The following is a 26,739-nucleotide window of genomic DNA, read 5'->3' on the forward strand; positions in this document are numbered from 1 at the left end:
TTACAAAAAGGTACGGCCAAACTTTCAGGAAATATTTCTCACACACAAATAAAGAAAAGATGTTATGTGGACATGTGTCCGGAAACGCTTAATTTCCATGTTAGAGCTCATTTTAGTTTCGTCAGTATGCACTGTACGTCCTCGATTCACCGCCAGTTGGCCCAATTGAAGGAAGGTAATGTTGACTTCGGTGCTTGTGTTGACATGCGACTCATTGCTCTACAGTACTAGTAACAAGCACATCAGTACGTAGCATCAACTGGTTAGTGTTCATCACGAACGTGGTTTTGCAGTCAGTGCAATGTTTACAAATGCGGAGTTGGCAGATGCCCATTTGATGTATGGATTAGCACGGGCAATAGTCGTAGAGCGGTACGTTTGTATCGAGACAGATTTCCAGAACGAAGGTGTCCCGATAGGAAGACGTTCGAAGCAATTGATCGGCGTCTTAGGGAGCGCGGAACATTCCAGCCTATGACTCGCGCTTGGGGAAGATCTAGAACGACGAGGACACCTGCAATGGACGAGGCAATTCTTCGTGCAGTTGACGATAAACCTAATGTCAGCGTCAGAGAAGTTGCTGCTGTACAAGGTAACGTTGACCACGTCACTGTATGAAGAGTGCTACGGAAAAACCAATTGTTTCCGTACCGTGTACAGCGTGTGCAGGCACTATCAGCAGCTGATTGGCCTCCACGGAGACTCTTCTGCGAATGGTTCATCCAACAATGTGTCAATCCTCATTTCAGTGCAAATGTTCTCTTTACGGATGAAGCTTCATTCCAACGTGATCAAATTGTAAATTTTCACAATCAGCATGTGTGGGCTGACGAGAATCCGCACGCAATTGTGCAATCACGTCATCAACACAGATTTTCTGTGGACGTTTGGGCAGGCATTGTTGGTGATGTCTTGATTGGGCCCCATGTTCTTCCACCTACGCTCAATGGGGCACGTTATCGTGATTTCATACGGGATACTCTACCTGTGCTGCTAGAACATGTGTCTTTACTAGTACGACACAACATGTGGTTCATGCACGGTGGAGTTCCTGCACTTTTCAGTCGAAGTGTTCGTACGCTTCTCAACAACAGATTCGATGACCGATGGATTGGTAGAGGCGGACCAGTTCCATGGCCTCCACGCTCTCCTGACCTCAACCCTCTTGACTTTCATTTATGGGGGCATTTGAAAGCTCTTGTCTATGCAACCCCGGTACCAAATGTAGAGGCTCTTCGTGCTCGTATTGTGGACGGCTGTGATACAATACGCCATTCTTCAGGGCTGCATCAGCGCATCAGGGATTGCATGCGACGGAGGGTAGATGCATGTATCCTCGCTAACGGAGGACATTTTGAACATTTCCTGTAACGAAGTGTTTGAAGTCACGCTGGTACGTTCTGTTGCTGTGTGTTTCCATTCCATGATCAATGTGATTTGAAGAGAAGTAATAAAATGAGCTCTAACATGGAAAGTAAGTGTTTCCGGACCCATGTCCACATAACATATTTTATTTCTTTGTGTGTGAGGAATGTTTCCTGAAAGTTTGGCCGTACCTTTTTGTAACACCCTGTACAATGACTGATTGTCATGAAATCTCCGAGTTTTTCTTTACTAATTCTTTTATGAGGCGGTTTCAGAACTCGCCGACACAGACATTATTTCAAAAATCCAATACGTAATCCTTTACAAATACAAAATATAACATAATTATCTCTATTCTATTGTTATTCAGAGTCCACAGACGTAATCAGCGCCTATATATAAATAAAATTGCAATTGCATATGCGGTGGCGCGGTTCCTTCCGTCCCTTTACGACGTACCTGTGAACATTGTCTCAGCAGATCAACAAGAGGGAAGCCGAGCGAAACCTAATGTACTTCGCCGTGAACCATGCTGCAATTAAAGTCACTAATCTACGTTTCGGGAGAAAGTTTACACACGAAATGAAAGGTTGGAAATTTTGTCCTTAATTAATATATTCTGAACCTTAGGTGAACAAGTATCACTGCCAAGCCCGTGCTAGTCTTAACACAGTCACTCACAATCCTTTTCACTCACGTTAGCAAGTTTATGGTGTTGCATTTCTCGAAAATGTAATAGCTACGAAAATAGGGATTGTTTTTGATTGAGAATGCTCGACAAATATTAAGTATGTCGGTACCTAATGCAGTCACAGTTTTTAGCCACCAACCTGCTCAATACGCCAAGCGAATTACTCGTCACAAAATTCACCTAAAAATTCCGAAATTTCTACACACCCATCGGAATAATTATTCCGTCACTTTACAACACTTTTGATGTATGAAACACTGCTAAATTCGCCAACTTATCATTTCCATCGGAACTACTACTACACACGTCCGAAATGTTTCATGGCTAGGTTCCGACTCCTCTGTAGAATACTCTAACAATAAGTTAGTGGTGGGCAGGAAATCGCGTATCTGTTAGAAATCGCAGTGACTGAGAAGTCACAGATATCACAGTAGCAACTTTACAGAATCTAACTGCGATTTCAGTCACAGTTAGCAGTCGCAAGTAGTATTTCACATTCAAAGACGTGAGCCATCTATTGGTCAAATTTAGCACTGCTTTCTGCGATTTCCGTGACAAGTCGCAACTAAGAGTCGCAAGTAGCAACTAAAAAGCGCGGTTAACAGTGCCATCTGTAGGCCAAAGTTCGTACTACGTCCATCTCTGCGGTACGCTATGGAGTCTAACTGCGATTTCCGTGACAAGTCGCAACTAACAGTCGCAAGTAGCAACTAGAAAGCGCGGTTAACAGTGCCATCTGTGGGTCAAAGTTCGTACTACGCCCATCTCTGCGGTACGCTATGGAGTCTTAACTGCGATTTCCGTGACAAGTCGCAACTAAGAGTCGCAAGTAGCAACTAAAAAGCGCAGTTAGCACTGCCATCTGTTGAGCAAAGTTCATACTACGCTATTCGCTACCGAGTCAAACTGCGATTTCTGTGACAAATCGCAACTAAGAGTCGCAAGTAGCAACTAAAAAGCGCAGTTAACATAGTTTTCCTAGTGTCATCTGTTGACCGACGTACGTACTTCGTTATGAGAGCCTTGTGCCTCACGAGATCGATGTGCTGTGTGTGCATATGAAGGGCTTATTTCAATAGTGGTACAAGTCCAGTTTTGTTAATTTTGAGATATAGAGTCGTAAAGTTAAATGAGCGCTGAAAAATCTGCAGTTGAGATACCAGAAATATTCAAGCATATGGCTTCTTGCTAGAGATGAACCTTTATTTATGTTTGTTTGGATCACTAATTTTAGAAGCATTATAGACAGAAAAGTGGAGGTAATGGACTTGTACCACTATTGAAATAAGCCTTTCATATTATATGACGACATGCACATTCAGCATCAGTTATGGTTGGTCAAATACTGCTGCGACTCTGAATGTATTATATTAATAAGAAGCAACATTGCCCTTTTCTCCTGAAAATATCAAGTAACGTAACAAATGTGTTTGATTCTCCTTCCAATATGACAGTTTTGGTTAATACTCCACATGCCTACAGGACTTTGCAATGTTAACACAGCAGAACTCAGACATCTGTATAAGTGTAGAGAAATGAAAAGTCATATGAATGCCTCACTTTTGTTCCGACACAGTTCAAGACTCGGGAGAAAAGTTTTACACCTGGTGTTCTACATGGCAACTTCACACACAAGAACTTTTTGCCGACACTACTACCACCTACATAAGTAAGCTTTTCCTGTGTTACTTTCAAGTAATGCACTTAAGCTATTCCTGATTTAACTGGAAGATCTGTACTTCTCACTTTCATATCAACAGCCTCAAAATGCATATTGTGGACTTCGGGATATGTTACAGGTCAGTGTCACACCAAGATTGTGGAGAAAGGGGGCGGGGGGGGGGGGGGGGCGGCATGTCGCTCTCCAACAAGTGTTTACCAATAAGTAAGTGGCGGAAAATTATGGGTATAGGACGGCTTAACATGTGGAAAATGAGATTTTTATTATTCACTCACTGTATTTGACATTTATTATTCCTTTAAAATCGCACAACAACTTCAATAAAACACAGCTTAATCATTCACACACTTATTTCACAATTGTTTCACTTTTAAACTGCAAATCCTCTAAGAGCTGTCTTGAATCTTCACGAGTCTCTCCCAACAGCCTTGATGTGGATAGATACGTACAGCAACCAGTAATCAGAGTCAGAACTGTGTCTGCAAAAACACAAGGATTATTAAACAATTTTTGCTGTCATTAATTACTAGAAATATAATTGACAGAGTAGATTGCTAATATTTGCTATAATGAATATCACATTTGCAAGAACGATCTCACTGAAGTAATTAAGTCCATCGAAACGCTTAGAAACTAACCTCTCGTCTGACGAAAACGGTCTAAAGACGCAGTGGCAATTTCTTCAGATCTGTTGACAATGATATTTTGAGTTATCACTTTACTGAGTGACTGAAATGTAGTTCAGGTACCTGTGAACATAACAATATGTTAGAATTCATTTTCTAAAGACGAACTATTACGGTACTGTACGACTACTTACATATTAATTACACTATTAATATTTTCACAGTTGTTTCTTTAATACAAAATTAAAGCCAACGGAAGAAAAAACGTAAAACATACTTGCCAATGACAGGTTTGTTGCGATGCAATTTTCCGTGTTGACAGATGTAACTTTTTCATACAGTAGTAAGTTGCAGAAATTGCAGGAGTCACAGAAATCGCAGAAGTAGCAGAAGTCACAGAAATCGCAGAAGTAGCAGAAGTCACAGAAATCGCAGAAGTAGCAGAAATCGCAGAAGTCACAGAAGTAGCAGAAATCGCAGAAGTAGCAGAAATCGCGGAAGTAGCAGAAATCGCAGAAATAGCAGTGGCGGAGGGATACACGACCTATGTTCCTTAACTGCGACTCTTAACTGCGACAAATCGCAGTTAAGAATAACAGATACTGAAAAGTAGCATTCACAGAAATCACTGATATCGGAAAATCGCAGTTTAGCCCATCACTACAATAAGTCTTCTCTACCAGTAGAGAAAAGCGCGCGAAGAATATTGCTTTACCATTGGTCAGTTTACACAACAGCCAATAGCAAAACAACATTCTCCCACGTCAATCCACGCTTTTCATCAATAACCAATCGCAAAATAGTAAACCTAACGACTGCACTTTTCACCGACGTAATTATCAAATATGCTGAAGTTTTGTTAATCATAAAGTTATTTACTATTGTTATTTAAACCTGAATTAAATTTCCCTTTACCACAAACTTACTTTACAAATCTATTCTACGAAAATCCCCTTTGTCCACATCCATACTTCTTCGAAATGTTCCCACACTAAATCCCACTACATAACTCGTTAAACAATTATCTTCATATTAACCTAAAACCACACTCTCGCATCATTCATACTGCTAAAACACATTTATAACATTTTACATACACAAAAAGACATAACAACACTTTATGAAAATACTAGAACAGTTTATGAAAAACATTCTATTACTTTAGTGCACTCTAGTGGGCACAATCGAAACCAAATCACAGTCCCCTATCCAATACTGTCCTCTATCGGCTGATACATAAACTACATGCGCGTCCAGTCTCGCGTCACCATCTGTCACTATCCAGCTCTAAGACACATCTCCCACTTAACCGCCTCCAAGGCAGGACCGGTATATGGCGCTACGCCTCACATAGTTATAAAGCATGTTTTACCAGGAAACGTTACACATCCTGGGTCAGTCGTCTGAATACACTGAGATGACAAGGGGGCAGAAGGGACTGAGGGGGAGAGGGAGGGGGGATGTTAAGATGAACCACACTGAGAATGCTGGAGAACACCTGAAGCTTGCATTTCGTCGTGTCAGGTATGCTCCTCACACATTCTAAGAGGAGAAAAAAAAATGACGTACCACGGAGGAGTTTCCTAAATTGGTCGGAAATCGGTAGGTGTAATGTATAAATACAGCCAAAAATGGTTATAGTTTTAGAAAAATCTGATGATTTATTGGCAGACAAACGGCATGCATACCTGCTGAGGAGAAAGTTACGGCGGTAGGATAGCAGTAGTTCAGCACCTTCTGCATACAAACTCTCAACCGGGCTAGTGTAAAAGGCGCCAGTGACCAAATGGTTGCCACAATGGTGGATAGTATTGAGACGGCATACGAGGGATGGATGGGCAAATGCATAAAGAAAGCTCCCTTAGTCTGTTTTCCAACGGACAACGGACCATTATAAACGAAGGAGGGTGACTCTATCTGCACCCCAGAAGAACCATTGACGACACACAGACCACTGAGGTACCGCATACCTTGGGCTGCCAGGTAAGACATGTGGGAGGACGAAGAGAGTTTCCTATCGAGCAGGAGCCCCAGGAATTTCGTAGTATAAATAAAATAGTAGTATAATGACTTTTCTGGAGACTAGAAATCTACTCTGTAGGAATCAGCATGGGTTTCGAAAAAGACGATCGTGTGAAACCCAGCTCGCGCTATTCGTCCACGAGACTCAGAGGGCCATAGACACGGGTTCTCAGGTAGATGCCGTGTTTCTTGACTTCCGCAAGGCGTGCGATACAATTCCCCACAGTCGTTTAATGAACAAAGTAAGAGCATATGGACTATCAGACCAATTGTGTGATTGGATTGAAGAGTTCCTAGATAACAGAGTGCAGAATGTCATTCTCAATGGAGAGAAGTCTTCCGAAGTGATTTCAGGTGTGCCGCAGGGGAGTGTCGTAGGACCGTTGCTATTCACAATATACATAAATGACCTTGTGGATGACATCGGAAGTTCACTGAGGCTTTTTACTGATGATGCTGTGGTATATCGAGAGGTTGTAACAATGGAAAATTGTACTGAAATGCAGGAGGATCTGTAGCGAATTGACGCATGGTGCAGGGAATGGCAATTGAATCTCAATGTAGACAAGTGTAATGTGCTGCGAATACATAGAAAGAAGCAGGTCAGCAACTGGAAGCAGTTACTTCCCTAAATTACCTGGGAGTACGCATTAGTAGTGATTTAAAATGGAATGATCATATCAAGTTGATCGTCGGTAAAGCAGATGCCAGACTGAAATTCATTGGAAGAATCCTAAGGAAATGCAATCCGAAAACAAAGGAATTAGGTTACAGTACGCTTTTTCGCCCACTGCTTGAATACTGCTCACCAGTGTGGAATCCGTACCAGATAGGGTTAATAGAAGAGATAGCGAAGATCCAACGGAGAGCAGCGCGCTTCGTTACAGGATCATTTAGTAATCGCGAAAGCGTTACGGAGATGATAGATAAACTCCAGTGGAAGGCTCTGCAGGAGAGACGCTCAGTAGCTCGGTATGGGGTTTTGTTAAAGTTTCGAGAACATACCTTCACCGAAGAGTCAAGCAGTATATTGCTCCCTCCTACGTATATCTCGCGAAGAGACCACGAGGATAAAATCAGAGATATTAGAGCCCACACCGAGGCATACCGACAATCCTTCATTCCACGAACAATATGAGACTGGAATAGAAGGGAGAACCGATACAGGTACTCAATGTACCCTCCGCCACACACCGTCAGGTGGCTTGCGGAGTATGGATGTAGATGTAGTTTCAGTGAATGGAAGAGCAACAGGCGATTTGAAGATGGTGGGAGAAACCAATTGTGCCGGTTTTGTCAGTGGAAAAACGAAAGCCACTGTTGATGTTCCATGAGTAAAGACAATTGAGACGTAACTGAGACAGGTCCGTGAAAAACTGCAACAGATGGCAAAATCTGTCAACAAAAAGGGAGCCAGAGATATCCGGTGGGAGACAGGCCATTATAGGGGTTAATGGCGATAGCACGGAGATCAATGCTCCCGGAACCCTGAGGCACACCGTTTTCCTGGGTAAAGGTGTCCAAGAAGGGAGAACCCAAACATGTTTTGAAAAGTCATTCTTTTAATGGGGGTAGGACGTCAAACGGGCCGACTTGTACCAGGAGAGGCACCATAGGACATTTTAATTTCCACTGTCTATACTTTTGCAAATAAATTCATGAAACTTTGTCAGCATGACCAGGAACGATTCGGGATTCACACTCATAGCAGTGGAAGTTGAAAAACATAACGAAATAAATTTTTTTACATGTGAAATTTCATCTTTTTTTCGCTTACTATTGGCTACATTTGTTGCTATAGGTACATTTTTCTTCACAAGTAAGAGAGACTCTTTGATGAATTTTGCACAGCATACAAACCATACTTACAGGTGTATGAAACTCTAGAATTTTCCAAATCTATTAAAAACTGTGGTAAAAATTGAGATAATTAACTAGAAAACAAAGTTTAAAACGTAACAGCTCATTCATTTTTTCATATATTAAATAGATTCTAGAGTTTCAGACACCTGTAAGTATGGTTTGTATGCTGTGCAAAATTCATCGAACAGTCTCTCTTACTTATGAAGAAAAGTGTACCTATAGCAACAAATGCAGCCAATAGTAAGTGAAAAAATTATGAAATTTCACATGTAAAAAAATTATTTTGTTACGTTTTTGAACTTCCGCTGCTACGAGTGTGAATCCTGAATCCTTCCTGGTTATGCTGACAAAGTTTTATGAATTTACTTGTAAAAGTATAGAGAGTGGAAATTAAAATGTCCTGTGGTGCCTCTCCTGCTCCAAGTCGGCCTGTTTGACGTCCTACCCCCCCCCCCCCTCCACCCTTAAAAAATTCTAAAGGAAACGGGACAGGCGGTCACGGAAGCGCCACGTTTTGAGAGTATGTAAGGTACCTGTCCCTCAGCAGGTGTCGTAGGCTTTCTTCAAATCTAAAGACACGCCACAGTCTGGGATTTCCGCAGCTTCACAAACGGAGCAAGTCAAGAACGCGATGGTCCACGCCTGACTCTTATGAAAGCAGTTAATCGGCTTGGCACTAACTGAATGTTGTTCGATGTCGTCCTGGGGGATATCACGCCACATTCTGTCCAATCGGAGGGGTAGATCGCCAAAAACCCGAAGTCGGTGGAGGGGCCGTGCCCGTAATCCTCCAAACATTCTCGATTGGCGAGAGATCCGGTGACCTTGCTGGCCAAGGTAGGGTCTGGCAAGCACGAAGACAAGCAATAGAAACTCTCGCCGTTTGTTGGCGGGCATTATATTGCTGAATGAAAGCCCATTATGGCTTGCGAATAAGGGTACTAAAACGGGGCGTAGAACATCGTCGATGTACTGCTGTGGTGTAAGAGTGCCGCGGATGTCAACCAAAGGTGTCCTACGAAAAGAAATGGCACCCCAGGCCATTACTCGTGGCTGTCGGGCCATATGGGGCCCTATTCTGTATCGTTCATACCGATCGGTGTACTAGTAGTGACGTCATTTTCGGTTCTTTATCGAAATATCCTATTCAGTAAGCTTCTGAGACCTGTTACCGAACGGTCCTGCCCCCGATTTTACGACAATTGTACCGAGAGGTTTTGGATTTCGGTGTGGCCCCGTCGATCGGTGAGCTGTGCTTTATGTATACCTATAATTTGTTATTTTAAACATATTTAGCGGTTTTAGCGTTGGATTTAGTGATGGTGTTACTAAAGAATCACCAGAGGACGCATCCGGTTGGAAAATGAGTTCATAACAGACTATTTTCCTTTGTTAGAAATTGGTTAGGTTAGGTTGTTACTATGAATGATTACATCAAAAAAAAGTTTTCGATCAATAGTCTCTCAAAATACGTGTTTTTTAATGCAAATAAGAGTTTAAAGATCATTAAATATCAAGACATCGGCTCTGCCGTACATTACATCTACAAATTTCTGTCCCATTTGGATAATTTCTTTGTAGCGCTTGTTCTCTGCTCTTAGAGTGTAAATTGGATGACCTAGCAGGTCATAGTAAGGTTACATAACAGGTACTCATTGTACGAGGGTGAGTCAAATGAAAACCTTAAATTTTTTTTAATATTATTTATTGTGCAGAAATGGTACAAAGCTGTATCACTTTTGAACATAATGTCCCCCCACGCTCAATGCAAGCCCTCCAGCGCTTACGAAGTGCATAAATTCCTTTAGAAAAAACTTGTTTTGGTAGTCCTACCACTCATGCACCGCGTGGCTTACCTCTTCATCAGAACTGAACTTCTTTCCTCCCATTGCGTCTTTGAGTGGTCCAAACATATGGAAATCAATTGGGGCAAGGTCTGGTGAGTATGGTGGATGAGGAAGACACTCAAAATGCACGTGGACGCCTGCTGACAGCAATCCACGTCGCTCTGATTTGATTGCAGGCCGCAGATGATTTTTTATGAGATCTATGATGGATCCCTTTAGGCGTGTAATGCTCCAAAATCACGCCTTTTTCGTCCCAAAAGAGTGTCAGCATAATTTCCCTGCTGATGGTTCTGTTCGAAACTTCTTTGGTTTTGGTGATGAGGAATGGCGCCATTCCTTCTTCGCTCTCTTCGTTTCCGGTTGGTGGAAGTGAACCCAGGTTTCGTCACCAGTAACGATTCTCGCAAGGAAGCCATTACCTCCTCGTTGAAAGAGCCGAAGACGTTCTTCAGAAGCATCAACACGTCATTTTCTCATTTGAAGAGTCAGCTGCGGTGGCACCCATCTTGCAGACACTTTGTGAAACTGGAGCACATCATGCACAATGTGGTGTGCTGACCCATGACTAATCAGTAAACATGCTGCAATGTCACACGGCGGTTTTCCTTCACTATGGCTTCAACTGCTGCAATGTTCTGTGGAGTGACGACTCGTTGTGCCTGAACTGGACGAGGAGCATCTTCCTCTGAAGTCACACCATTTGCGAACTTCCTACTCCATTCGTAGACTTGCTGCTGTAACAAACATTCATCACCGTACTGAACCTTCATTCGTCGATGAATTTCAATAGGTTTCAAACCTTCACTACGCAATAACAGAACGCTGTTCTTCCCTGGTTGTACAGATCCTGCGACGGTATGTGTGCATCTGAGCTATGCTGCCACCTACAGGCCATTCTGCACGCTGTTTGTAGCACGCTTACCAGCTTACAGGATGTTGTTGTTGTTGTTGTTGTGGTCTTCAGTCCTGAGACTGGCTTGATGCAGCTCTCCACGCTACTCTATCCTGTGCAAGCTTCTTCATCTCCCAGTACCTACTGCAACCTACATCCTTCTGAATCTGCTTAGTGTATGCATCTCGTGGTCTCCCCCTACGATTTTTACCCTCCACGCTGCCCTCCAATACTAAATTGGTGATCCCTTGATGCCTCAGAACATGTCCTACCAACCGATCCCTTCTTCTGGTCAAGTTGTGCCACAAACTCCTCTTCTCCCCAATCCTATTCAGTACCTCCTCATTAGTTATGTGATCTACCCATCTAATCTTCAGCATTCTTCTGTAGCACCACATTTCGAAAGCTTCTATTCTCTTCTTGTCCAAACTATTTATCGTCCATGTTTCACTTCCATACATGGCTACACTCCATACAAATACTTTCAGAAAAGACTTCCTGACACTTAAATCTATACTCCATGTTAACAAATTTCTCTTCTTCAGAAACGCTTTCCTTGCCATTGCCAGTCTACATTTTATATCCTCTCTACTTCGACCATCATCAGTTATTTTGCTCCCCAAATACCAAAACTCCTTTACTACTTTAACTGTCTCATTTCCTAATCTAATATCCTCAACATCACCCGACTTAGCGGCGCGAAATTTCGTTTTGTTATTACAAATTTAAGGTTTTCATTTAACTGGCCCTCGTAGTATCCAGAGACGGTCAGTCGCGCTGTGTAGGCGCTGACGAAGTTGTGGAAGGCGTGTGTAGACGTGGCGCCGGTGCGGCGTGCCGCAGGTGCCAGCGGCTGTACGGCTCCGGCTCCAACGTGTCGCTGTCGGAGCTGCCGGCGGCCTCTGTGGTGATCGTCTTCCACAACGAGGCGTGGTCCACTCTGCTGCGGACGGTCCACAGCGCGCTGCTGCGATCCCCCAGGAGCCTACTCCGCGAGATCCTGCTTGTTGACGACGCCAGCGACAGGGGTGAGTCCAGCGTTCCCAATCTTCCTCCCTCCAAACTACACAACTGGCCATTAAAATTGCTACACCAGGAAGATCACGTGCTATAGACGCGAAATTTGACAGGAAGAAGATGCTGTGGTATGCAAATGATTAGCTTTTCAGGTGGCGACACCTACAACGTGCTGACATGAGGAAAGTTTCCAACCGATTTCTCATACACAAACAACAGTTGACCGGCGTTGCCTGGTGAAGCGTTGTTGTCATGCCTCGTGTAAGGAGGAGAAATGCATACCACCACGTTCCCGACTTTGATAAAGGTCGGACTGTAGCCTATCGCGATTGCGGTTTATTGTATCGCGACATTGTTGTTCGCGTTGGTCGAGATCCAATGACTGTTAGCAGAATGTGGAATCGGTGGGTTCAGAAGGGTAATACGGAACGCCGTGCTGGATCCCAACGACCTCGTATCACTAGCAGTCGACATGACAGGCAACTTATCCGCATGGCTGTAACGGATCGTGCAGCCACGTCTCGATCCCTGAGCCAACAGATGGGGACGTTTGCAAGACAACAAACATCTGCACGAACAGTTAGACGACGTTTGCAACAGCATGGACTGTCAGCTCGGAGACGCTGCATCACAGACAGGAGCGGCTGCGATGGTCTACTTGACGATGAACCTGGGTGCACGAATGGAAAAACGTCATTTTTTCGGAAGAATCCTGGTTCTGTTTACAGCATCATGATGGTCGCATCCGTGTTTGGCGGCATCGCGGTGAACGCACATTGGAAGCGTCTATTCGTCATCGCCATACTGGCGTATCACCCGGCGTGATGGTATGGGGTGCCATTGACTACACGTCTCCGTCACCTCTAGTTCGCATTGACGGCACTTTGAACAAGTGTTACGACCCGTGGCTCTACCCTTCATTCGATCCCTACGAAACCGTACATTTCAGCAGGATAATGCACGACCGCATGTTGCAGGTCCTGTACGGGCCTTTCTGGATACAGAAAATGTTCGACTGCTCCCTGGCCAGCACATTCTCCAAATCTCTCACCAAGTGAAAACGTCTGGTCAATGGTGGCCCATCAACTGGCTCGTCACAATACGCCAGTCACTACTCTTGAGGAACTGTGGTATCATGTTGAAGCTGCATGGGCAGCTGTACCTGTAGGCTCCATCCAAGCTCTGTTTGACTCAATGCCTAGGCGTACCAAGGCCGTTATTACGGCCAGAGGTGGTTGTTCTGGGTACTGATTTCTCAGGGTCTATGCACCCAAACTGCGCGAAAATGTGATCACATGTCACTTCTAGTATAATATATTTGTCCAATTAATACCCGTCTATCATCTGCATTTCTTCTTGTAGTGATTTTAATGGCCAGTAGTGTACCTAATTTTCCGTGGAGGTTGTACTGGCGCCACAATTTTCCGCCGGATACTCACACTGAAGCGCCAGAGAAACTGGTATAGGCATGTGTACTCAAATACAGAGATTTCTAAAGGGGCAGAACACGGCGCTGCGGTCGGCGAGACAACAAGTGTCTGTCACAGTTGTTGCATCGGTTACTGCTGCTACAGTGGCAGATTATCAAGATTTACGTGAGTGTGGACGTGATGTTATAGTCGGCGCACGAGCGATGAGACACAGCATCTCTGAGGTAGCGATGAAGTGGGGATTTTCCCGTACGAGCGTACCGTGGATCTCAGGAACTCGGTAAAACATCAAACTTCCGACATCACCGCGGCCGGAAAAAGATCCTGCAAGAACGGGACCAACCACGACCTGAGAGAAGTGTTCAGCGTGACAGAAGTGCAACCCTTCCGCAAATTGCTGCAGATTTCACTGCTGGGCCATCAACAAGTGTCAGCGTGCGAACTGTTCGACGAAACATCATCGATATGGGCTTTCGGAGCAGAAGCTCCACTCGTGTACCCTTAAGGACTGCACGACACAAAACTTTACGCCTCCCCTGGGCCCGTCAACACCGACATCGGACTGTTGATGACTGGAAACATGTTTCCTGGTCGGACGAGTCTCGTTTAAAATTGTATCGAGCGCATGGACGTGTATGGGTACGGAGACAACCTCATGAATCCATGCACCCTGCATGTCAGCAGGGGACTGTTCAAGCTGGTGGATGTACTGTAATGATGTGGGGCATGTGCAGCTGGAGTGATGTGGGGCCCCTGATATGTCTGGATACGACTCTGACAGGTGTCACGTACGTAAGCATTCTGTCTGATCATCTGCGTCCGTTCATTTCCATTATGCATTCCTTCGGACTCGGGCATTTCCAGCAGGATAATGCGGTACCCCACATGTCCAGAATTGCTACAAAGTGCCTCGAGGAACACTTTTCTGAGTTCAAAAACTTCCTCTGGCCAGCAAACTTCCCAGAAATGAACATTATTGAGCATATCTTGGAGCCTTGCAACGTGCTGTTCAGTAGAGATGTCCATCCCCTCGTACTCTTACGCATTTATGGATAGCCCTACAGGATTCGTGGTATCAGTTCCCTCCAGCACTACTTCAGACATCAATCGAGTTCATGTCACAACGTGTTGCAGCATTTCTGCGTGCTCGCAGCGGCCTTACACGACATTAGGCAGGTTTGCCAGTCTCTTTGGCTCTTCAGTGTATAATGCATTTACCTAGATTTTGTCAACTAACAAATATGTTCTCCCACCTGTGGTCCTCTTCCAAGTCTCTCCTCCTTCTAATGCATCCGTTATTGTGTTGTTCCTTTTTCATCCAGGATCGTAGCCAATTTTTTTCCCTCTTAATTGTTACCATTATATGTCTTGCAACGCAACCTCATGTCTTATTTTATGCGTCAATAGCACACTTTCTATTCTTCTCCGGTTCGCAATGTAACCCTCATTTTAAAAAAGGAGTGAAATAAAATAAAATGAAATACTTCTACTTGTCCGGAAGTGGGATACACGGAGTGACCACAGCAGAGGTATAATAACGACGCACTACTGTTTGGGGAAGACCGAGAAATGTGATCACAATGACATTTATTCTACCAATTAGGGACGTGACACTACACAAATGATAATATTTACAGACGTCTACATGCACTGTGACTGGAAATTCAGTACGAAGTAGCCCAACCACGTGTAGTAGTCGGAGCTGTTGAACGTCATGGCATGGAATCAAAGAGCGCCTAATACACTTCTGGGGAATACCCTGCAGCGCAGTTTGTACGCGAGTCCACAATGCATCATCTTCAGCTGCAGGAGGACCTGAGCGAACATAGTGCCAACCGACCATACCCCAGACATGTTCGATGGGCGACATCTCAGATGAACGGGCAGGCCAGGGAAGTGGTGGTATCTGTCGTTCTTCAAAGAAGGCTTGCACGTGCCTCACCACATGATATCGGGCTTTGTCCTGCTGAAGTACACTATGTGCTCAAAAGTATCCGAACATCCCCCAAAACATAAGTTTTTCAAATTAGGTGCATTGTGCTGCCACCTACTGCCAGGTACGGCGTATCAGCGACATCAGTAGTCATTAGACATCATGAGAGAGCAGAATGGGGGCTCCGCGGAACTAACGGACATCGAGCGTGGTCAGGTGACTGGGTGTCACTTGTGTCGTACGTCTGTACGCGAGATTTCCACACTCCTAACCATCCCTTGGTCCACTGTTTCCGATGTGATAGTGAAGTGGAAACGTGAAGGGACACACACAGCACAAAAGCGCACAGGCGGGACCATGTCTGTTGACTGACACAGACCGCCGACAGTGAAGAGGGTTGTAATGTGTAACAGGCACACATCTGTCCAGACCACACAGGAATTCCAAACTGCATCACGATCCACTGCAAGTACTATGACAGGTAGGAAGTGAGAAAACTTGGATTTCAAGATCGAGCAGCTGCTTATAAGCGACACATTCTTTTCTTTCTTTTCTTTTGCTGGTGCCGTTTTTCCCGCGGATACGCAGGGTCGGCATGGTTAAACGGATGTGGCAATGTTAGTTAAGGGGTGGCCGGATGCCCTTCCTGCCACCACCCCGTACCCCCCAGGAAGGTATTAGTGTACCCCAACTGTCTGCGACTAGTGTAATCCATGGAATATTGCGAAAGTGTTCAGATGTCTGGGAGCCGTGTAACTGAGGCGGTACGTGGGGACCATCCCGGTATTCACCTAGGGGGATGTGGAAAACCGCCCAAAAACCACATCCAGGCTGGCTGGCACACCGGCCCTCGTCGTTAATCCGCCGATCCGGAACCGGCGCGCCTACCCGAGTCCAGGGAGCAGCGCGTTAGCGCGTTCAGATAACCTGACGGGTTGCTCATAAGCGACACATCACGCCACTAAATGCCAAACGACGCCTTGCTTCGTATAAGTAGCGTAAATATTGGACGATTGAACAGTGGGAAAACGTTGTGTGGAGTGATGAATCATGGTACACAATGTGGCGATCCGATGTCAGGGTGTGAGTATGACGAATGCCCGGTGAAAGTCATCTGCCATTGTGTGTAGTGCCAACAGTAATATTCGGAGGCTGTGATATTACGGTGTCCTCATGTTTTTCATGGAGGGGGCTTGTACCCCTCGTTTTTTTGGGTGGCACTATCACAGCGCATGCCTACATTGAAACACTTTCTTGCTTCCCACTGTTGAAGAGCAATTTTGGGATGGCGATTGCATCTTTAAACACGATCGAGCACCTGTTCATAATGCTCGGCCTGTGGCGGAGTACTTACACGGCAATAACATCCCTGTGTTGGACTGGCCTGCACAGAGTCCCGACCTGAATCCTACAGAACACGTTTGGCATGTTTTGGAACGCCTACTTCGTACCAGGCCTCACCGACCGACATCGATACGTCTCCTCAATGCAGCACTCCCCAAGAAGCTTTCCAGCACCTGACTGAACGTACGCCTGCGAGAGTGGAAGCTGACATCAAGATTAAGGGTGGGCCAACGCAATACTGAATTCCAGCATTACCGATCGAGGGTGCCACGAACTTGTAAGTCATTTTCAGCCAGGTTGCCGGATACTTTTGATCTCGTAGTGTATCTCTCTATTACAGGATATTCAAATGTTAAAACTGTATGAATGTATAAGCCAAATATGTTGTACAAGTGAGTAATGGCACAGGCTACAATGTCATACTGACAAATTGCTGAGTACGATGAACAGCTCGAAAAAGATGAGGGTGAAGGGGGAGAAGTAGTCTATGGAGTGTGTGTGTGTGGAACAGTTACAACAATCTTTTTTTCTAATGATGAGAGAAATAACAACTGGCTGCTGCTACTTTAGTAAGGATGAGTAGTGAAATTGTGTTTGGTCATTATGGATCAAGTCAGGACTTTTTGATTGATGTTTATTAATTGCTAGAAGTTCGAGTATCGTTAATTTTCTGCCTTTAGTTCCTCTATTGAGAAGACCCATCTCACATCGTATGAATGACATTCATTCAGAGCATGTTAAGCCACGGTGGAATCTTTCTTTTTCAGTCTCCAGCTCCTTTCACGCTCAGTCAGTCTAGTAGTTATAGCTCTACCTGATGGACCTACATATAATTTGCCACAGAGATTGCAGGAAATCCTATGAATTCCACTCTGTTCAAAAGTGGAATCTTATCTTTACTAACAGAAGGTAGGTATTCATAGTGTAAAAAGTGGGAGTATAAAGCCTGCATGAGGATCAGCGTCTCCAGCTGTACAACTTGCCTGATGTAGCAATAGCCGCGAATTTTAAAATCTTCACGGCGAATTGTGTGCTCAAACAAATTTCAGGCTTGCAGCCGGTCGTTGTTTACTTCAGCGCACGATATTTCAACTGGGCTCCTGCCAGTCATCTTCAAGTGAGCCATCGAAGACTGACGAAGACTCGCTCCGTTCCATCCTGCCAGTGTTCCTCTCATGCGTCAAAACTCAAGTTGACAGACGGACCTCACTTCTCGGAGGCAGCGCCCTCGATGGTGGAACCGCCAAACTCAGCTCTCTTCTATGTTACCGCTCGCCGCGGCCGTTAAAGACGCACTCTGGCATCTTAGAGTAGAACCTGTCGTGGAGATGGAGTTCCAAGTACTGCCCAACTTGTAACCTCCCCCTCACTTATCGACCTTAATGACAGTGAAAATTTAAACCGCGTGTACCTAATGGAAATTTGGGAAAAGCAATCGTCACCGAAGTTAATTTGTCGGTAAAGAGGGAGGAAAGGGTTACATCTAAATGAAGGGAAAAATGCAAATGAAACTGGTGGAAATTAATTTTGAAAAGGAGTAAAGTTAATAAAGAAAGTAAATGTGCGGCCGTTACGTCAACAATTAACCAGCGGTAATTAGATATTTGAGATTTGGGGGAAATTACGGTCGCCAGTCCTAAGGACAATTACTATAGTAACTGAAAAAGAAAGGTTATTACACATATAATTAGCACTAGAAGCGTGGCAACTGAAGGTTGACACGTGTAGTGTGAAAACTGAAAGTTTGTCAGAAGTAATAAATTTCGCTACACTCTGACTTAATTTAGCAAAAGAATTAATAAAACCAGAAAATTGAAAGTTAATTTAGTGACTGAAATTAATAGCGAACTTCGTTTCTGAATCATATTGAAATTCAGTAAAATACAGTTAGTCTTGGGCTACCTCAACAATCATTTCAAAAGCTACTTGAATCTACGCAATTTCGAAATAAGAGATTTAACTTCGAACCTGAATTAAATGATTCTGAACAATTAACAATAGTAAAATTTAGTACGTACCAAGCTGAGCTGCAGTCACAGGTAAGCTAAAATATGCTAACAAAACTCGCACTCTTAATTTGTGCTCGTGTAATCTAAAAATTGTAGCCAGCTATGAATAATTTAACTGAACTTTGAAATTAAGGCAGTGAAATTGAATTATATTATTTTAATGCTGGCGTTTGAATTTCAACGACACTCGGGTTCATTTCGGAAAAGGAAGGGGCCCTGCTTGGCAATGCAATTGGGACAATGAGCAACAAAGGTTCATGCTAAGTTGCTGTAATTTTGTGATGCAACAATTTTAAAAGCTGAGGTCTGCCATACAGTTCTGAAACTTTACGTGCTTCCAGTCTTCCTTGTTGGTTGATTGAAGGTTTGAAGCCGTCGATCGAGGAGGTGGCGACAGTCACTCATTGTCGGCCGTCGCTGTTGCAGAAGCTGGATGTTGGCGCGCCTTCTTCTCGACACTGTCTCCAGCCGAAACGGGCTCTTGATGTGTGCCAGCTAACGCTTCCCGTCTGCGACACCATGTCCGAAACTATCATAGCAAGTCGAGCGCAATTACACGCTGCCAAACCCCGAAAGCGCGGCAACTCGCGGGAGCGTCACACAACGCACCTGCTCCACTGCACTACCCCAGCCAGACCCTCTCGCTGCCCGCGCTCCACGCGGCAGAGTTTACACTTTCGTTTACACTTTCGTTAACACTTTCGTGCTCCATACGACCTATCGATGTATTCGTTCGATAGCATAGTTTTCCCTAGGCAAGACCCAGCGTAAAATACAAATAATATTTACAAAACAAACCAATTATACATCGACATAAATGCATATATATATATATATATATATATATATATATATATATATATATATATATATATATATATATATATATATATATATTAAAACAATTACAATATATAAAGACACAAATGTTATATCTTCAGGTAACAAAATAAGGAAAAAATTATGGTACAATAGATGGAAATAGGAGGATATGCATTTCCGGCGTTACACGTGCCCCACATTGTCTGAGGATGTTCGTGTAACCTAAACAGACTCAGAACATGTCCCAAAAAAGAAACAGCGGAAAAGCATATGCTCAAAACATCAACAAAATTTAGCATTCGTCTAATTAAGCATAATCAATTTTTATACCATAATAATTGAGTGGAGACACTCCTAATCTTATTCCACTCTGTCATCTTGCACAAAATAAAACAGGTTGACAACATAGAAAATGGTTTAGCTATTCTAAAATCGTCAAAATTCGTAACACTATCAAGAAATGGAATATTATTTACAAAATTAATCAGAGTACATGGCCATAAAAACAGGTAGATCAAAATACGCAAATTAATTATTAATTACATATTATACACATTTTTATAGAATCTTTTCATAATTAATATTCTCGTCATGAGAGTCCAATTAAAGCTAAACAAGAAAATAATATTCAGCAGATCGACAAAAACATAAATATTGAGAGCAGAAATCTTTCACATCAGCTGTCCGGGAAGAAAAACTATTCCGCCTTTCGTACCCGCAAGTACAAAGAATGTCGAGAGCGGCACAAGAGCCGACAGCGGATCCGCCCCGCCAGTATTGTTGCGCCCGCCTGTGCGGCACGCTTGATCTCACTCGCCCTTGTAACGGCATTTCCAGAACGTCCGTTTCACTGAGTTCTTTCGGAACAACTCACTCCCGAGTAATCTCAAGGAGTCCATTAATTCTATCACAGTGGATAACTCAACACTGTCCATCATCACACGCATGTACTAGCCTGAAACTTAAAACAGCGTCTAAATACATCGGCAGTTACTAGTAAATCACATATTTATGAAATCTTACAGCTAGTTACAAAATCATATTTACATTGCTTAATCTACTGTCACTCAGCTGAAAACTTAAACTAGCAGCTTGGATTTTTCAATTGATTATTAATCAATTCCTCTTAAATCATTTAGTCAAAATTAATTACTTATTAATTGCAACTTCTTTAATGTCCTCGTGGTCAGGCAAAAGCATGGCAATCTAGCAAACCTTAAATCTTACACTCTATATTTACACACTGTACAAATTACCCTTTCTGTGGTATTAATCAATCCTTGGTTGGTACAATTTCAGGTCTACAATGTTCCGTATACCTAATAGTTTTCCAGAGCTTGGATACTCTAAGCAATAAGCATTTGTGTGAGGTACACCAATGACTTTATATGGTCCATTATAAACAAACTTAAATTTAGAGATTTCATTGTCTATCTCGCTCGATTTCTCATGAGCTTTTACAAGTACTAAGTCTCCGATTGCAAACTTAGCAAAACGCGCTTTAGAGTCATGACGACGTATGCGAGCATCGGCTTTTAGCTTCATTACTTCTCGCAAACGATCTTTTTTCACACCAATACTAATGACAATCCGTGGAGGGAATTTGATTATCTCTTCCAATTCACTTTCTACACTTTTGTCAATGCCGAGATTCCTCACGTTACGGCAGTTCAAATTCATTCCTACGTCAATGTCATCCGGCCAGTTAACAATGTGTATAGGCTGGTATTGCCTATGCACACAGTCTCCTGCCTCGTCAAAACTAACTACTATTGCTTTATCTTGTGACGTAAATGTCAAAGTTTTGCTTTCGCAATTAATCACTGCACGGTACTTTAATAGCCAATCTAACCCGATAATTACTGCCGTAGTTAAGTCTGGCACGACGACAAACTCTTGCTCAAATCGTGCCCCACATATCTCGAAGTTGACAAAATTCTGTTTTGTGACCGGTTTACTGGCCTTCCCAGGAGCACCGATAATTTTCACTCCTGTTACTGGCATAACTACGATGCCAGGTCTGTCTTTCAGTAACTCTAATATTTTTCCAGATACAGCACTCAATTCTGCACCGGTGTCAATCAACACGTTTAGTTGTAGGTCGTGCATATTAACAGACACTACTATCTGTCTACACTTGTCCTCGACTGTTTCTTTATTTTCCCACAGTAAATCCTCGTCTATATCCAGGTCATTCCAGAAAAAACCATCCGGCTTTGATCCTAAATCCTGCTTATCTGGCGGCTTTTTCAGCCTCCGTTCACATACAGTTTTAATTTCAACACGTTTGTCCTGAGGCTTAGTCTGTAGCTTCGCCTCCAATACCGAAACCTTTTCCTGTAACTCGTCAACTAGTGAGTGTTGCTTTGCTATCAATTCATAAATTGTCACCTCCGTTGATTCCTCTTTGGTCAGATTGATCTCATCTGCCAATCTACCTGGAGGAATGTGCCCAGTAGTATCTGCAATTACTTCCTCTGGATCTGCGCAACCCACACTGCTACCGTCCGACCGTATAACGTCAGCTCTAACCTCATACACTCTGTAATCTACGTGCTTTTCTACCAATCGTGTCCGGCTATCACTAAAATTCTCGTAATCTTTCTCCTCAATACTTTCGCAATGTTTAAACTGGAGGTTTGCGTCGGATGGGTCGGCTACTTCTACCACTATAACTTTCGGTAAAGTCTGCCGGTTAGGGCCAGAACTTTCCGTTACTACTTCAACATCCAACTCTTGCGGGACGAAACACGACGAATCTTGTTCGTGCGCCCCATTAACATCAACTATTTCTGGTAAAGTCTGCCGGTTAGGGCCAGAACTTTCTATCACTTCACAAACACTATCTTCCTGCGGGACGAGACGCGGCAAATCCTGCACGCGCTCCCCATAAACACTTCTCCCATACAGACCCCTCTCTTAGTTCGTCGTATAAGCGACCGAACTGCCTTAACCAGACCTCATCCCTCTCTGCATCCCCTCGCTCGATGACGGACGTTTTATCCGACATCTGATCTTCTCTCAACACTTGCGAATCATTCTTAAACTCAATCTCCAGTTCCGCTGTGGGTGTTACAGCTGCCACTTTATAATCGATTTCCGGAACACTACTTAAATTGTTCTCACTGACAGTGAATGTATTTTCTACTGCCGTGTATACAGCTGATCTACTACTTTTGGGCGCACTCCTTTCTCCTAACACTGGCACATTCTCCCGCCGTTGATTATTCCATACGGAATTTTCATAACGACGACACCTCGGTTTTCTACTGTTATTGGGCCGCCAAAATTTCTCCACGCCCGGTCGGCCCCTCACCGGCGCGGCTAATGGTTTCCCTGTCTCGTCCCAGCAGATACGCTCCCCGGATGCTGCTGAGGCGGCTGATCACACCCTCTGGCGTTATTACTATTCTGCGAAGCTCGTATCACGCTGGTATGATACTGGTTTCCGTCATTCCTGTTATTATTTGCATTGTACCGATTGTTATTACGGTCCGAACCATTATTGTTATTGCTGCCATGGTTGCGGTATGCATTATTCCCATGGTTATCGTTGTTGTAGTTGCTGTGGTACCCGTTGTTGTTACCACGGCCTCTACCACTGCCGCGATTATTGCGCCAATTGTCCTCGTCCTCAACTCTTTCCAGGAAATGATTGATTGTCCTGTAATTGCTTCCTACGTAGCGTTTTGTATCATCTGGAAGCTTCTTGTAGAGTTCCCAGACTATTTCGGATTCCGTGCGGCGATCACGCAAATATTCCAACTTGCGGATCCAGCCCTCACAAAACTGCTTCATCGAGCCGCGCGAATTCGCATCGAAAGGCCTCGATACGACAAATTCGCGCCAGACACTTTGCTGTTTTTGCTCTGACCAGTATTCAGCCAGAAACAAATTTTTAAACTCGTCAAAAGTCAGGTTCGTAATGTTGAGGTTTAAGCCCCAACGCTTGGCATCACCAGCCAACACATCAATAACCGCATTAATTTTTCTCTCATTAGTCCATGATCTGGGTAAAACTCTTTCACAATTTTTAATGAAATCCGTCGGGTGTATACCGCCTTTTTTCAAGGGGTCGAACCGCTCCTCTTTCGTCAACAATTCCGAACTATGTGCACAGATTGGCACGTAGCTCTGTTTTTCGTCAAGTTTCTTTTCTAATTCCGACACTCTCGTAATTACTTGGCAAGTGGTTGTCGCAAGCGTTTCTAGTTCCCTTTTTGTTTCTTCGCAGGTATTGGCCTGCTTCGTCACTTTGGTATCTACTTCGGATACTAAAGCCTTTAAAGTTTCCACCTTCTTTTGATCCTCTTTTTTCACTAATTGAATTTGTTCCGTCACCTTATTCTCGATCATCGGAGCAACTGCTTCTCCTACACTTTTTTCGATTCTGCTAATTTCGGAATTAAAACGCGTATTTATGCTCGCAATTTCCGCCTGAACGTCTATCATTTCCTGTTTAAGATTACCGATTTCGGTATTAATCACAACAATATCTTTTTTGATTTTATCAACTTTTGCGTTAACAACTCCAACATTGTTGTTAACAACATTAATAGCTTTGTTCTGATTGTCTAGCTTCCTGTCAATTTTTTCAGACTGAGCTTCTTGCTTGGCAGACTGAGCTTCTTGCTTGGCAGCCTGAGCTTTAATTTCTGCCGATTGAGTTTCTATCTTGCTAGACTGAGCCTTGATTTCGTTAATCAAAACATTCAATAAATCAGTTAAATTCCCGGAAACTACCGGTTTTACTTCCGTAGCGGCTTCCTCTCTAATTGTCCCCCCGTATTCGTCATCAAGGGATTCAGATTTGATTTTCACTTCCGATTCCGAAACATTTTCTAAAGTTTGGAATTCCATTTCTGCTCTTTGTTGCGTTTCGGCGGTCGCGTCTTTCATGCTCGCCGCCTGCCCCTGAACAATGGGTACCGCGGTGCGCGTTTCCCACTGTTCGACCGATTGTTCCGTATCCAAGTCTACCAAATTTTGGTAATTGTTGCCTTCACTCATTTTAATAATTTTCAATATAAATAACAAATCTCAAATCTAATTAGGATTCCTCCCACTACTTAATCTCGCTGACGTAACTATCTGTTCGTAACCAATACTTTGTTACGACATTTGCACCAAACAAAATTCGTGTCCAGAACAACCTCAAATCTGAAGATTGTCCTGTCACCAGGTCGCCACGTGTAACCTCCCCCTCACTTATCGACCTTAATGACAGTGAAAATTTAAACCGCGTGTACCTAATGGAAATTTGGGAAAAGCAATCGTCACCGAAGTTAATTTGTCAGTAAAGAGGGAGGAAAGGGTTACATCTAAATGAAAGGAAAAATGCAAATGAAACTGGTGGAAATTAATTTTGAAAAGGGGTAAAGTTAATAAAGAAAGTAAATGTGCGGCCGTTACGTCAACAATTAACCAGCGGTAATTAGATATTTGAGATTTGGGGGAAATTACGGTCGCCAGTCCTAAGGACAATTACTATAGTAACTGAAAAAGAAAGGTTATTACACATATAATTAGCACTAGAAGCGTGGCAACTGAAGGTTGACACGTGTAGTGTGAAAACTGAAAGTTTGTCAGAAGTAATAAATTTCGCTACACTCTGACTTAATTTAGCAAAAGAATTAATAAAACCAGAAAATTGAAAGTTAATTTAGTGACTGAAATTAATAGTGAACTTTGTTTCTGAAGCATATTGAAATTCAGTAAAATACAGTTAGTCTTGGGCTACCTCAACAATCATTTCAAAAGCTACTTGAATCTACGCAATTTCGAAATAAGAGATTTAACTTCGAACTTGAATTAAATGATTCTGAACAATTAACAATAGTAAAATTTAGTACGTACCAAGCTGAGCTGCAGTCACAGGTAAGCTAAAATATGCTAACAAAACTCGCACTCTTAATTTGTGCTCGTGTAATCTAAATATTGTAGCCAGCTATGAATAATTTAACTGAACTTTGAAATTAAGGCAGTGAAATTGAATTATATTATTTTAATGCTGGCGTTTGAATTTCAACGACACTCGGGTTCATTTCGGAAAAGGAAGGGACCCTGCTTGGCAATGCAATTGGGACAATGAGCAACAAAGGTTCATGCTAAGTTGCTGTAATTTTGTGATGCAACAATTTTAAAAGCTGAGGTCTGCCATACAGTTCTGAAACTTTACGTGCTTCCAGTCTTCCTTGTTGGTTGATTGAAGGTTTGAAGCCGTCGATCGAGGAGGTGGCGACAGTCACTCATTGTCGGCCGTCGCTGTTGCAGAAGCTGGATGTTGGCGCGCCTTCTTCTCGACACTGTCTCCAGCCGAAACGGGCTCTTGATGTGTGCCAGCTAACGCTTCCCGTCTGCGACACCATGTCCGAAACTATCATAGCAAGTCGAGCGCAATTACACGCTGCCAAACCCCGAAAGCGCGGCAACTCGCGGGAGCGTCACACAACGCACTTGCTCCACTGCACTACCCCAGCCAGACCCTCTCGCTGCCCGCGCTCCACGCGGCAGAGTTAACACTATACCAAAGATCCTAAACACTTTCGTTCTCCACACGACCTATCGATGTATTCGTTCGATAGCATAGTTTTCCCTAGGCAAGACCCAGCGTAAAATACAAATAATATTTACAAAACAAACCAATTATACATCGACATAAATGCATAAATATATATATATATATATATATATATATATATATATATATATACAAATATTAAAACAATTACAATATATAAAGACACAAATGTTATATCTTCAGGTAACAAAATAAGGAAAAAATTATGGTACAATAGATGGAAATAGGAGGATATGCATTTCCGGCGTTACAAACTGATAGCCGCTATCAAGGCTCATCAGATTTTCCACCAGACGTACTTCCCTGGATTCTTTAATGATGGACTCCGAAAAAGATATCGCTGTGATCAGAATCACAGTTCTGTCACATTCCATTGAACATCCAGTGGAAATCAGTGTTCGACAGTAGCACATTTGCTTGGTTGCAAAAAGGCAAGTACAACGTTGATGCTCAGAGCAGTGTTTCTTCTCCGTGCGTGTGGTCTGTGCTATGAACCATAATAGCGGCTCTCTGAATAGCTAATTCACAGGATAAAATTAAAACCATATGGTCAGTTGTGAAGGAAGTGTCTGGTCAGCAGCACAAGGTCGACGATATAAAGTCAGTGCGTGGTAAAA

The 26,739-nt window shown here is 43.4% G+C and overlaps 1 protein-coding gene across 1 annotated transcript in view; it reads left to right on the forward strand.

Moving 5' to 3' along the window:
- LOC126234319 (polypeptide N-acetylgalactosaminyltransferase 1-like) overlaps positions 1–26,739 on the forward strand; it is a 402,153-nt gene that overhangs the window by 234,744 nt on the left and 140,670 nt on the right. Inside the window, exon 5 of the mRNA XM_049943004.1 lies at positions 11,831–12,015. Coding sequence (XP_049798961.1) covers positions 11,831–12,015 — 185 coding nt within the window. The remainder of the gene's footprint in view (positions 1–11,830; positions 12,016–26,739) is intronic.

Source organism: Schistocerca nitens, chromosome 2 (genome assembly GCF_023898315.1).
Source record: "Schistocerca nitens isolate TAMUIC-IGC-003100 chromosome 2, iqSchNite1.1, whole genome shotgun sequence".
Lineage (NCBI taxonomy): Eukaryota > Metazoa > Arthropoda > Insecta > Orthoptera > Acrididae > Schistocerca > Schistocerca nitens.